At 38.8% G+C, this 15,399-nt stretch overlaps 1 protein-coding gene across 7 annotated transcripts in view; it reads left to right on the top strand.

The window, feature by feature from the left end:
- diaph2 (diaphanous-related formin 2) overlaps positions 1-15,399 on the top strand; it is a 377,371-nt gene that overhangs the window by 24,089 nt on the left and 337,883 nt on the right. For 6 of the 7 annotated variants that reach the window (XM_068325221.1, XM_068325222.1, XM_068325228.1 and 3 more), the window contains one exon: positions 672-692. The exons of the other annotated variant lie outside the window; for it this stretch is intronic. In XM_068325221.1, coding sequence (XP_068181322.1) covers positions 672-692 — 21 coding nt within the window. The remainder of the gene's footprint in view (positions 1-671; positions 693-15,399) is intronic. 7 annotated transcript variants of the gene reach the window in all.

Here is a 15,399-nt window from a genome sequence, read left to right on the forward strand (position 1 = left end):
GGCTGACAGACACCGACAACTGTGAAACAAACCCCGCGGGGGCAGTAATAAAAAACACTATTGCTATATGCCACTATTGACAGATAACAAGGTTCAACTCCCCAGATTCATGCTGACTGCACGGGCTCAAGGTAGCTTTGCAAAAAAAAGTTGACACTTGAAGCTCAACAGTAATGGCAGCTGAATGTTACCAGTTCAGAGAGACCACTGCGGCCACATGGAGCACAAAAGGCACTGGTCTTTTTTTTGGGAGTGAATTGACACTGTCAGACAGTCAGCTCCAAGAGCAGTCCACCATGTCTGTTCATTCATCACCATCACAGTTGTCATTTTGTATGGATAATTCCTTTTCCATTTATAGGCTTTCATCTTCATGTCTTGATTCATTCAAGTTTTCATATATTTGTCTTAATTAATTTAAAAATTGGAAAAGCACAACTGCCAGACAGACATTATCTCCTGTATGCGGTGATGCTTCAAAGATTACCTTGTTGGCTTTTAAACTTTTCTGTTATTTAGTGTGTGCCATATTTGTGTGATGGATGTTTGCGATGACAGACAAATTACACTAATGCCTCACCGTGTAATGGAGAGTATTCTCTGGCCTACTAATGATTGTGCTGTTTGTGTCTTTTTGCACTTTAACCCTCTCCGCTGATCGCTGCATGCAGATAACTGGGAGCAAAGTTGCGGTAAGTAGCCCATTATTTATTCGGCCTCTGAAAATTTTTTCTTCTATGTATCTGTTTTCATTCTCTCTTAAACACACACACACACACACACACACACACACACACACACACACACACACACACACACACACACACACACACACACACGCACGCACATACTTATCTTCTTTTGGAAGGATGGTGAGAAGTATGTTCAAAAACTCTGCAAGTGAGGTTATTTTTATGGCTTGAGTTGTATTTTCAGCCCTGATATTGCTCAGTAGACGTGATTTAGAAAGGCTATAAATTCCCAGTCAGTACAATGCATGCATGTAAATGGTCGCACTTTCAAATGAGGAGTTTCTGAATTATGCTGTCTGAAAATGAACCTGGAATCCTTTTGTTGGTTTTCACTGTTTATCTTTTGAAAGAGATTGCAGTGTCACACCTATTAGCATTTGAATATTGTAATAGCAACAAAGACTGATAGCTTTTACACAAACACTCATCATTTGCAATCTATTTATCTGAACGTGCTGCATCTAAACGATTTCCATTGTGTGTATGCCTAAGACACTATGCAAACTGGTAATATACATCACTTAATATGGCTTTGAGCACAAACACAATTTCACGCATAATCTCTGTATACACAAACCAAACCAACTGAACTGGATAAAAGATATCAACTGCATTTTTTCTGCCTTGAACAGATTATATTATTCTGTTTTTAGCATTTGAATTTCCTGTTGCTTTTGAAGGAAATTGAAGTACAAGACATTTTTTGTACATATGCATTGCTTTGTTAGTGTTGCTTCACTTTTTTTTCCTTCTAACAGACCCAGACAATCTGAGCAGATTTGATTTACAGTTTCAAAGTTTTGGTTATACATGTTCCAATTTCCGACTATGAAAATTGCTAATCGTCTCTGTAAAGTGGCACCCTGTTGTTACTAGTTACTAGTTGTTGATGTTATAAGTTTATTAAGTGTTTATTTGTCACTTAAATTGTATTTCTTTGCTTTTTGAGAGCTTCACAAGGATTAGATGGACTTTAAACTTTAACAGGATGACAGACAAGGAAAGCAGGACACTGTGTCCAGGCCACGCTCTGCCTCATTCTCTGACAAGCCTTTCTCTTTGAGACCTTTTTCAGAGACGTTTTAGATCGATTGAGTTTTCTGGTTCTTTGTCAGGGTGTTCTTTTGTGCTTGTTTTTTTCTGTGCGATGAGTTTTTTTTTTTTTTTTTCAGTTTGGCCTGTATGAATGTGGATGGAGAAGCTGTCACTCAAGACCATTGGCCACATTGTGTTTAGTAAATGGAATGACAGATTTACCCCAGCTTGTATTATGACCGCTCATCCGAGAGGCGCAGGCTTGCTTTCAAATGTTCCACGCACCATGCCGAAAGATGCCTGTGATCCTGGTTATTGGGAAGTTTGTTCAAACTCAAGAGCATATTGAAGCATTTGACCTGACCTTTGTAACTTCTATGTCAAGTAGTGGCTTACAGATGCAACTAACATACTGAGAGCTCAGAGCTGCTGTTCTTTTAAGTCCTTTTGAAAGAAGAGGAAAACCATGACTATGTTCAGTCTGTTTAGCTGACCACAGGCTAAAGTCAACTCCCTGCTTTGTTTGCAGATTCCCATTTTCATGCTGTCAGCAGGCATTGAAAGGATTGAGCGCGTTCAGATCTGCTGTTAGGAGAGTGTTGGTTGGGAATGCCGATAGGGAGCACGCAATTGTGACTCTTCTGTTTGCGGCATGAAATCTTTTTGGCACTTTCTTCTCTCCCAGGAGAGAGTTAGGTGGGAACGGAAGACTGTGTGCATTGGCTTTAATCCAGTCTGATCAGCGTGTAAGTGTGCTCTCTACACCTCCTTAAGCAAGACTGAGGGAAATATGACCAAAACATATATCAGGGTAACAGCATGCCTGTAGATAGACTCTCAACTATTCAGATGGACCACACATCTCCTCCATTGCAGTGTGCTAGAGGTCTTTATGACCACAGATGAAAGCATCCATCTCTGTTAAAATTGGTCTGACTTATATCAGAATCAAGGTGCCGTGGTACAATAATGTATCAGTGACTCCTGTATTCTTACTATAAAAGTAGACTGCCATCTCCCTTCACTGCTGTGGACAGTCTCTGCAGAAGGGTGTGTACTCCGTGCGTTGAAAAGTAGACAACAGGAAGGTGACTGGAATCTGTATGTCTGGTCAGATGATGGCTTTTTTTCCATGGAAACAGGCTGGTCAACTATGGGATGTGAGGTGAGGATGGTTAACAGGGTTGTGTATAGCAAAGTGCTAAAAATATGGTGGCCTAGAGAGCTAAATGTGCTACAGTTCTTGAGAATACAGTACATGCAAATATACAAATCTGAAGCAAGAAGACAGACACAACTGAACCAGATATGCAAGCATACTCCAAAGAAAAACTACGGAACACAGTTTAAACAATTTCTACAGCAACATTTTGTGAAAATCCTTATTTTTTCTGTCTGTTTAGTTGTGCCATGTTAATTTGCAGTGTGAGTGGATGTCAAATTGATGACGTGTACCTTGTTTTTTTGTCTATTTGCATTGTGATGCCCTCTTTTGGCCATGCTTAAAAAATGAAAAACTTATCAATAAAAATCACACTTAAGCTAGTTTAATCTTTCAGCAGTGTTACAGAATTTTTTAAAAATTATCCACTATTTCAATTTAAAAATGGTAAAGGGCATGTCATTTAACATCAACCTTGTTGTGTATAATTGTTGTGTTTCACTATTTTCAACTGTTTTTGCACAATGCAAGTTTACATTTAATTTTAGAAAAGAAGAAAAAACATTTGAAATTTCTTTCAAATGTAGCATTTGAATATCACCAAATGTTGTTGAGTACCACACAGTGATTCATCTTGTTTTATCAAAATAAAACTACCCAGCGGTTGTGTATTTGGCAACAGTTCAATTTAAAAATATGTGTTCATTAGTTTTGAACCTTTGAATGTTTTTTCATTATCAAGTAAAAAATATTTTTTATTTGTATCTGCAATGAACTTGACTTACTTTTCATTATTTCTTGTGTATGTGTGGACAGTTGTACACATACCGGTTATTTGTCATTTAATTGATCATTTACTGTTCTTAAAAATCCACGCCAAAAATGACAAATGCCCTTCCAAAGTTTTCAAAGTCAAAATGATTGCTTATGTTCCTCATTTTGTCTGACGTGCAATCAAAAAACACATTAATTAAATTTTACACTAGAAAGGCATTCACAGACCTCTGCCAAGGTTGCAAAAAAATTAACTGGTCTGCACCATGTTCTGGATCTGACCCAAATTCTAATGGCCCATTTCAAGGGACCAACACTTCAGAAGATTTCTTTGAAATTCATTTAAAACTTTTTTCTGGTAACTAACAAACAAACACTAATGAAAATGTAACATTCTTGGTGAAGGTAATAAAGTAATATGATGAGGCAAGAAAAAAAACTCAATGGATGACATTAGAATGACTTTCTGTTGAGCACACACCTACACCATTACCAAATAATCCTGAAGTTGGCCAGCTAATGCAAAATGGGAATTTCGACCCTTTTTTTTCTTGTTACTACAAGTCCAGCTGTATGGATTTGCAGTGTACTGTCAGTCATAGTATTTTTAGTGGTATTTGTTAACTTTTAACGTTTCAAGGTAACAGGTTTTGAAATATCAGCATTGTGTTCCTAAAAAATGTAAAATAGTCGAGAATCAGGATCAGAATCTTTTTCAAGTGGAAGATGCTCTTCCTCTTCTTTACTGTGAAAACCTCATCCAACGTCATATTTAATTTCAGACGTTTTGATGTGATCAAAGAATGGATACTGTATATGCGGTTTGACTTTTGATCAGCAACAGCGCTAAAGATACACCTGCTTATGTCATTTTGCCAAGAAGAAGCTGCCTCCTTAACTGAATAAACCTACACATTGTAGTTCTTCTTGGGGTGATGAAACGTATCCTATGATCTCAAGCCTTCTGAAATAAGTTTGCTAGAACATAAAATATGAACTGTGGCATCTTGCCTTTGTCTGGCTGACCTGAAGCTCGGACAGCTGGTTTCTGTAAGAGGTGACCTTCTGTTGCCTTTCCTGCTTCTCTGACAGCTGCTCCTCTTTTTCACAGAGATCCTGTTGCAAACTCTGAATTCCAGTTTCATGTATTCCCATAATAACGATTAATAATAATGAAAGTCTTTATTCGTCCCCGGTAGAGGAATTGGTTTTTCTCTCCAGTTAGTAGTCACATGCGCATATACTGTACATATATATGTGAAGTACAGGCCTGAGACACACACACACAAGAGGCTTGTAGGCATGCAGGGAGGTAAAGAGGTGGGCATCTTCCTCATGGGGCACCCCAATGAGCAACTTGTAGGGGGAGCAGTGTTTTGCTCAGGGGGACCTTGGCAGTGCTCAGGAGGTGAACTGGCACCCCCCACTGCCAGTTCACACTTTGAAATCTTTTGCCCGATGTTGGTCTTGAGCCAGCCACCCTCTGTTCCCCAGCCCAAGGCTTATTGGACTGAGCTACTGCCGCCCCATTTTATGAAGCCATGAAAATCATTGCATATCAATGGAAAGGGAAAGTTGCTACTGTAATCTTAATGATTGCATATGTTGGATTAGTTATTAGTGAAAATTATCGTCTCTTTCTGTGTCACCATTAAAATAAAGCATAAAATAAAATAACCTTAAAGTAACATTTGAACTTGTAATTAGTTTCTTTTAAACACTGTTTCTTTATAAACATAGGTCTATATTAAATACCATGGCAATGAAATGTCAAAGTTACAACAACAAATTTGGCAACTGCAGCAGATGGTTGTGATGATATATATATTCCTATTTAGCAGAAAGTAGCAAAAGTGTATGAACTTATATGACGTTTTTCACTTACCCTCTCTTTCTGTACCTTAGCTGTTTCTATACATGTCTGCCTTGTTTGAATTGTGGCTACACCAAATTCTTCCCTGGGCCCCCGGCAACTCACATGGCAATTTTGAAGGAAATAAAATAAACAATTTTTCTGATAGGCAAATCACAGGCAGCGATTCCACTTATTATAGTTAGATACAATCCACAAATTCCCAATGAATTAATAACCTTAATATGTGTGTGTTCTGTTTGTTGGTTAATTACCTGTGCTCTTGTTTGCCTCTATTTGTAACTGTGGAGGATTTACTAAATGTAGGATAACAAGTAAACGAGTACTTTCAGATAAGGCCAAAGGATTGCAAAGCATCCAGATGGGAAACGAGGCCGAGAGAGTTGGATGAATATGAATACATGCAGACATCTGGCACCTCTTTAACTCCAATCAAGTACTCGTTCACTGTGCCAGGAGAGCTTTCGAAGGACTTGTTTGTCTTTGTTTTTTTTAAAGAAATATGGTGAGCTTGAAATGAAATCAAGGCACCCTCCCTCCTTCTTCCCCTTTTTACCTTTTAAAACTACATGCCTCAAAAGACTTTTTTGTTTCTAGTAAGCTATTAAACACAGTGCTGAGGGTTGAGCAGATTTGATGTGGCGCATGTCCTTGGTGCTTTAAAAGAATAGTAATGAAAAATTAACCAATAGCGTACCTCCCAAGCTCTGTGAGTGTTCACCATGGATTCTTTCTTAAATTGAGATCAAGGAAATGCTCTGGATGGGACTATTTGAATAAAATGTTTCTTTGATTGGCTGAAGGCATATTTCAGAGTTTATCTGATAGACATAAAAAGCTTTTTGGGAGTGAGATGAGGATGGGATTATTTGAGAAATTGCTGTTGAAATGCTTATTTGCAAACCTGTAGTCAGATGATTTTTTTTTCATGGATATCAAATCTTTCCTGTTTCATTGACACAAATCTGTAGTTATTTTGCAATATGGAAAATCTTTTTCCAGTTTCCTTCAATCATGGATTTTAAAGCATAGTCTATATAGGATACTACCTCCGTGCTTTTCCTGGCAGACCCTGAAAATCGTAACAATGCTCTGTAGTGCCACTAATGGTCTTGAACTCAACAGGGTACCATGTTGAGTTCCATCCTCCATTGTAGAATTTTGGAAACACAAGCTTTTGTATGGACTCAAAATTATATGAGAAGACTTTTGTTAAAGTTTTTTGGATATCTTTTAGCTTTTGAAAGCCTGGCACTCCTTACCCTGGGTGATATTTATCCCTCTCAGAGTCTGCACTTCCCAATCACTCTATGCAAGCAGAGCGTAAGGTGCCGTATTTGCTTTCTCACTGTAAAAGTGATGTTTCCACTTCATTTGAGATTTGTCATCGTATCAAATCTCAACAAAGCCATATGATCCGCAGTAAAGTTGCAAATTCATTTCATAGATAGATATTTATTAATCCCGAAGTAAATTATGCATGTCATCTTCTCTCATACTTTCACACATTCCACAGCACAGCAGTCAAGACAGCACAGCAGTCAGGACACAAATAAATACAGATAACCATAAATACGCAAAAGAAAACACAATTGGACTACAAAGACAAGATAAATATGTAACACAGATGCACAACCAAGAAAATATAAATACACAGGTTCACAAACATATCAGAGCATACATAGGCATAAACGTGTGGATGCACATCTAAACAAACATAAGTTTAAAGCAACGAGACATATACACAAACCAAACCTATAAACGCATTACTTAACAACATGTAAACACTCAAGGAAACATATAATACACAACAAAGCAGACATACAAATACTGATACAAATTACATTCTTGCTTAATTCCTAAAAGTAGTCTTGGATTTGGTAAGGCAATTTAAACAATTATGCTTGACAAATGTGCTGGAGAGCCTGATGAAGGATTGATATGGTAGTACATTTAGTTAACTACTTAGTTAAATAGCTTGGGTTTCATTCGTCATGTAGTTTTGGTCTAGCAATGATTATCAATACATGTTGAAAGCGTCTGCTGAATGGCATGACTCGCTTTTCCATCCAAGGTTGGATTGACCTTTCCTGGCTGTGGAAGAAGCAAAGGTTTAGCCGTGACAGTGGGTGGGCTGTTTGGGTAGGATTAACTTAACACCGGCTCCCACTGGGGATGAGAAAAAAGCGGCTATGTCTCCATCCGCTTTGGTGTTATTTTCTTGTTTTTTTCTTTCACTTTTTTAGTACCATTTATCCATCCTTCCTTGGCCCCTCACGCATATCCCATCGCTATATCACATATGTTTAGTCAAAGGCAGAAACAGTCATTCCTCTTCAATCAGAAGGAGGGAGATGGATCTCATTATTTTTGAAGAGAACATCAAAGGCTGAAGTGGGTACAGTGAGCTGATACTGGATTGAACAGTGGCTATGGCAGTGTTTTATAGTCTGTTTTGTGCTTGTTGAGTACATGCTTGTATGCCAGCACAAGTAGTAAGAAGCACTGTTTCTCCATGCTGTTCTAATATATGGATATTGGACTGGGTCTTACACCTAAGATTTAAATATTATACCAGAGAGATAGAGAGTAATACAGTATGTTTGAGAGCCAGGAAAAATAATATTCATAGATCTGTTGATTGCATATCTCTGACTTTTATGTAATGTATTCACATGCTTACACCAATGACGGAGCTTGTGAATACTGGCTATGCTCTCAGTTGTACATCTCTCCCCCACAGCTCTGTCACACACTTGACGGCACTGTCGACATGCTTAGCTCGGCAGGAGTCTCCTGCAGGGCTGCATTAGGCTCCATAAACTTTATAGCATATTTTTACAACCTGCCTCTCTGTATGCATCCACCATCACATCTTATCGCATCTGCTTTAACTGTTCACACAGCTGTGAAATTTCGTGTATCTCCATGTTTTATGGTTGCCTGCTTCTCCAGTCACTTCTGATTTCTTTATTTGTTCCTTTAGCTTTTTTTTTTGTTACCCTTCCCTCTGTCTGTCCTTATTTATTAGTATGTTTTTTTCCCCCTTCTAGTCGTGATCATTGAGAATGTCTATGGTAAGTGATGTGATAATTAATTTCTGTTCATAACCTTGGTAGTCTCTCTCCTCTTGCACATTAGACTTTAAAATTCATATTTCATACTGACAATATGTGGGCGGCATGTGCATGGACTCTGCTGGCATTTGAGGAAGAAGATGGGCTAAAAGAGGCAGCTGTTAACAGGGACCTGTGGTTAGCAGGTGTGAAAGCCGAAGTTGTAGCTGTCGGGTTTGGAAAGAGTCACATTGATGGCCCGTTTATAATCCCCCCTACTCTTGCTGTAAACCCATCACGCCCTGTGGGAGCGCCTTACTGCTCAGCCAACTAGTCCACTCAGCACAACAGAGTGCTAACAAGGTATAGTGTCTACCTATCAGCCACAGTGCTTTCATAGTGCTGTCATACTTGGACGCACAAGAGTAAAGCCACATAATCGCCTCATCACCAGCCAGGTTCCACCTCCGATTCCCCAGACAGCTCTTTTCTGTAATGATTGGTGACATGATCAAGGACAGATAACTTGCTGTATTATTGTCTGGCTTGCAGTTTGTCTTCAAAGGGTGCTCATGGGAGATGGGCCAGTCAGTCTCAGAGCCGTATCACTTTATAGCTATTTACTAGAAGCAGGTTGCTGATTGGTCATCGACCCCTTTTTTTGCTGAATGAATGAATGAAATTGTTATTCAGCTATGTGCTACATATAAACCAGACTACCTCGATTTAAAGCTTGTATTTTATTCTGATTGAATTGGTACTGCTTCTTCCTCTGTAAAGAATGGTTATAAACTGCCAGGGGGTCATAGTTTCTTTTTTTTAAATGAATAAATCTTTCTCCTTTTGCTTTGAAATTTCCATCTGCCAAAGTGTTTATTTGTGAAGAACAGTGATCGGAAGATCTTTTGACAACAGTGCTTTGACATTAGATCTTAGGTTTGCTTTGCTTTGTTTGTTTTTCCTGCTAGTATGTCATTCTTTTTGCCATATACTCACTGACTGGTCATGCATGGTCATTGTCTGCTGTCTGTCTCTGCTCAGACAGTAACAGACGCAGTTCTCCAAGTAGTTTTGCAGTACTGATGGCAAACACTTGGTGGCAGTGGATACCCATTGAATTGGCGAATTGATGCAATGCACTGGGGCTGAAAAGCTTCATTGTTGCTATGGAATTGACCTAATAGGTTTTTCTAGAGCCATGCAACACAGCACTATGCGGACCTCTAATGCCATTTATTAGACGTCTGATCTTTAAAGGGGAGAATAACTGTGAAATGGCTCAACAGCATTCAAATTGGTCTGTCTTCTCAAATCAATACTTTCAGTCTCCCACTGTAGGCAGAGGTGGAGAAAGAAGGATACAGAACAGATTCATTATTGTTATCCCTCCTTTGTACAGATTCAGGCTCAGTGGAAACCAGCCAACATCTACACTGGATCCACTCTGTTATTCCTTGAATACTTCCCTTGCAGAATCAGGTCCTGGAAAAAAAACATGTCTTACCTGACCTGCTATTGACAGGTCAGGCAATAATGCTGTATTGACTGCTCTTTTATACGATCATACCTGAATTATTTATTTTGCAGGGCTCCTGGTGATGAGCAGATGAATTCCCTTACCAACAACACATTACAGAACACATCATTGATTTCATTGTCCTTTTCACTGGTTCTTTCTGAGTCCCTCATATGTATATGCCAGCAGACAAGACATTCAGAGGAATATGATCATGAAATGCTTTTCTCGTCTGAAATGCCAGGCCTCCATGTGAGCCACTCTTGCTCAATGACATCCTGAGTTCTTGACATTAGACGGATTCTTGGCCACATGTATTCTACTGAAACATGCTTGTGGTGTGTTATGGCTGTCATTTATGGCCAAGGTTGTTTTCCAGTTCAGACTTGGGTGACAGAAATTGTGGAGGACAGGTGTATCTTTGCTCCTGCACACATGCTGCGCTCGCTATTTCAAATTCCTCTACCTTGTCATTCAGGTTCAGGTGCCCTCACTAACATATCAAGTCAATTTGTAATGGACTGCCATACACGGTGCTGCTCCAAATAAATGTGAGTAAAATAAAGCAAAAAATAGTTAATCACTTGGATGTTTTTTTAATTTTTAATTTTATATACTGATCTGATACCAGAAGGGAAATTAAGAGCACACTCAGTTAGTAAATACTTCTAATGCATGTATACATGTTAGTTTGTACAGGCCCCTGTAGCACACGCACACACGCACGCACGCACGCACGCACGCACACACACACACACACACACACACACACACACACACACACACACACACACACACACACACACACACACACAGGGTGGCCTGTAGGCTTGCAAAGGGAGGTAGACCACCCCAAATGAGCAACTTGTAAAGGGGGGCGGCGCCTTGCTGACGGGCGCCTCGGCAGTGCTCCGGAGGTGAGCTGACACCTCCCACTGTCAGCTCACACTCACACATACTTTATATGTCGAAAAGGATTTCGGCTCTATCAGTCGCTTCCTGAATTGGTCCAATTACAAAATAATGGTCTGTATCTGATTTGACGGAAAATGTGTAGAGTTCCAAATGATATCCTTGATGTGGGCTATAGACCCAGCATGTGAGGTGACATCCAATCATGTGGAGATGGCTGACCTGTCGTTTTATGTCCAGAGTATTCTTGAGAGGCGATATTTTTAATGGCCACTGTGTGAATGCGTTCTTTACACCTGAGCAGTAGCCTTAAATCAAACACAGTCCGCCTGTAGATGTGATTAAAGATACAAACAAACAAAAAACAACAACAACGTGCCTTACAACGGATACCCCTGATGTTTATAATTACGCGGTCATCTAATAAGACGAGCAGCAAATTTGGTGCCATGTGTGAGGTGTTTTTCTTCTTTACTGTCAAGATTCCCTGTGTTAGCTTTCAGTTGGCTGTCTCTACGATGCAGACGGGTGTTGTTTGCTAGATTGTTTGTGTGTCACCTCACATGTCTCTCTGTGTGGAGGAGGAATTTACTACCTCAAAAGAATGAAAGTGATAGGGGAAAAAGTTCCTTCCGAGCCCTGTAAGTAGAACAAAAGAACAGAAAAAAAAATCTTGATGTTATTATGCCGGCAACATCTTCTGAGCTTCTGGTATAAATGAACTAAGGGTTCTAAAATTGTCATTTGAATTATGCCTTTCATCTCCCCATGGTTTTTAGTGAAGCAGTTCAGCCCAAGTCTCTAGTGAATGTTTTTTCTTTCCCTGTTTGCATTTCTGAACAAGGGCCATAACTGTAATGAATTCTATTATTTTAAAGCCAATTACTGTTAGTTGGAGGCTTTTTCACTGCTGTTGTCATATTCTCTGTGGAATAGTGCTGTTGCAGCATTGACTGCACTCAAACCTGATGGTATTTCTTCTTATTTCCCTAACTACCCATACTAATGTGGGTTTTTGGTGTTACCATACTGCACTTCCTCCTTACATGGCCTGGTATTTAAGAAATCAAAGGCAATGCACCACTAGCTATATATTTAGTTTAACTGCATTTGAATTCTCAGTTGAAGCCATAGCAATATTCTTCATGGGGGTATTTCTATGGCCATTGTAGAATCAAATTCTAGAATGATTGCAAAATTCCCATATAACTAATTAAAAAAAAATACATTGGTACCTCTACTTATTACAGTGGTACCTCTACTTACAAAATTAATTGGTTCCGGAAGAAATTACGTAAGTAGAAAATTACGTAAGTAGAGACACATTTTCCATGCAAATGCCCTAATCCGTTCCAAGCCCCCAAAATTCCGGCATAAATGTTTTATGACGCATATAAATGCATCAAAACATGTAACAAGTACATGTTACGATTAGATTGTTACACAATAAATGAGAGTTCTGCATAACGTAAAAAACAAAGAATAGAGTAAAGAATAATAATGACGGTCATTTACCTTTTAACTGCTGTCCTCATTGTTTTTTGCCCTCTTTGGTTCATGCGCTCCTATCTCACCATGCCGAACAACAGAGTGAATTCCAGTCCTCCTTTTGAACTTCTCCAACCACCCACACAATGCCTTAAACTCCTTAAACTTCCTTTTGTTTTAATAACGTGTCGATTGTAGATGCGTTTCGGCCATATTCTTTGGCGAAATCAACCAAACGCATCCCTTTTTACTGCTTTTCTACGATCTCTTGCTTTGTTTGTATGGACAAAAAAACTCTTGTCTCTGTCTTTTCTTTTCCTCTTTTCTGCGTCACTTTCTTGGGGTCCATAGTGAATACGTACTCAAAAAGTTATTATATTTGCGCAAGACTATCAGAACACCTCACAGGTCGAGTGCCAAATGCCGAAGACACTCCATATTCCATAAGCACCGATCTAGCTCCACACAGAGGTGGAGTTGCATCCCTCTTAGCCAATGGGATGCCAGGAAGATACGTAATAGATAATAGCCAATGGCAGAGCAGCTATGAGAATGTTGCGTATAGGAACCTGTGGGAGATTTGGCTATCAGTCGATACTGTGTTTTTACGTTATGTAAGTCGAAATTTCTTTCGTAAGTAGAGGTAATATTTTACTGCTGAGAAATTTTGTAGGTAGTAAATTTTGTAAGTAGAGACATTCGTAAGTAGAGGTATCGCTGTAATCATGTCTTTTTTAATTGAGGTGCTCATTCAGTATATCTGCAATAACAGCAAGCGAAAATGGTGAGACCATTACTTTTTTTTTAGAAATAAGCTTAAAGAACTTCAAAAACAAGGCCAACAGTCGATTAACATTACCATTACATTGAATATTTTTGTCTGATATTACATGAGTAAATTTTTCTAATGTCATCCAAAACAAATGTAAACAAGGAAATAGGCAGTCAGAGACTGCAACATCCTGCAACATCCCTGAATTCAAAATTTAAAATTGTACCCTGACCTGCTTGCATTGGTCAAAGATTAAAGATAGTGCTTTGACCTACTGCCATTGATCAAAGCACTAGCCTTCTCCTTCATCTTTCTATCTTATTCGGTTCCTGAGTGTATTAAGTTGAAATTTGACCTTTTGTCAAGGTCAAGGTCATCATCTCATTTTCATTCCCTTTGCTGCCCGAGTAATGTGCTTTTTGTTTCATCTTTCTATCTGCCACGGTTGCGAAGATATTTGGTGGTAAAAGGAAAAGACGAACGAATGGACGAACACACGAACGCTGACAATTACAATAAATCACCGCTTTTACGCGAGATGTAAAAAGTAAATTGTGATGCTAGCATTTTAGAGAGAATTGTGGTATTTAGGGGTAGACATGGTATAGAGGGCACATACTGACTGCTAATCCTAAAAGGTTTTTCATTGTTTCCTCTTTTTCCTCACATGTAATTAGTACTTGGTGGTGTAACAATAGGCTGTCATTTATAATCATGTTAGGCCACACAGTCTTCTTTGTTCATAATAATTATATTTATTCATGATCACCAAAGACTTTTATAGACACTGTTGTGAACTTTCTCTTTGACACTGCTCTCCATTATTATTATTTTTTCTGAAGCACAGTACTAATTAGATATTGCCTTTATGCTCAGCCATTATGTGTTTCTGGGCCTTTTTTGCTCACATTTTTCATATGTCTGTACATCGATAGAGTCGATTTTATTCTGGTGAATCACCTATGTACAATTTAAAGTTTCACATCTGGAAATAATTAAGTTCACAGATTTGATTTTGAGTTTAAATTAGAGTAATAAGCATAAAGGACAGGTTTTCCTCACAAGTGCACACACACACACACACACACACACGCACGCACACACGCATTCACACAAATGTGCATGCACAGAAATAAAGATGGAAAGAGTAAACGAAGAAATTAGACATGTTCACTCATTAAAAGCCAACCACTCAATCTGCCAAGATGATTGATTTACACCTTATTTAATAAGATGAAAGGTTACCTCAAAACAGATTTCCTACTTAATTGACCAATTCAGTGCAGCTCGATAAGCATTTATTTCAAGCTGAGATGTTGCGGTATTTCTGTCTCCCCCCTCTACTTCTCATGCATTACCATTCATATTACAGTGTCATAATTAGTTATTAGAGGAAGTATGAAATATTCAACATGTTTTATTTGGGATCTCAACAGGGTTGGCTCCAAAGCCTGGGTCTAATAGTTGCAGCATGGGTTAGCATCATTGAATGTTCTCTTAATTAGCTCGCTTTGCCCAGCAGCTGTCTGCTATTAGGGTCCTTTGTTCCAGATGTTATCTCATTACAATGGCATTGATCATCCTAATGACTCCGGGAGAGATTATTGGTCCACATTAGTGTGACCCGCTTGCTACTGCTTTCCCAGAGGTCAAACCACAGAAGCTGTACCCATCCATATGTCCAGCTTGATTTTAAGTATGACATTTCCTGTAGTCATGGTTACTTATATGTGGAGTTGCGAGGCATGTAGGAAGGAGGCACAATTCAGTTGAACGTAGCTTGCTTGTTCAAAGAGAGGTAATTTGCAGTCCTTGGGGCAATTTTGTCATTGCACGAGTAGATTTTATGATTTAGTAAAGTGGACCTCAATGTTTTTTGCTTGCTTTGTTGCATTCCAGTTTAAGAGAACAAATACTTCAGTTTGTCTACAAACTGTCACCTTGTGATAGCACAAATTTCTTAAGCAAAGATATTTGGTATTATGTGCTGGTTTATTCAAAACATATAATGAAAATATGCTTCAGTACTCAGAGCTTCTGGTCTCATTCATATTATTCT

Source organism: Antennarius striatus, chromosome 10 (assembly GCF_040054535.1).
Source record: "Antennarius striatus isolate MH-2024 chromosome 10, ASM4005453v1, whole genome shotgun sequence".
Lineage (NCBI taxonomy): Eukaryota > Metazoa > Chordata > Actinopteri > Lophiiformes > Antennariidae > Antennarius > Antennarius striatus.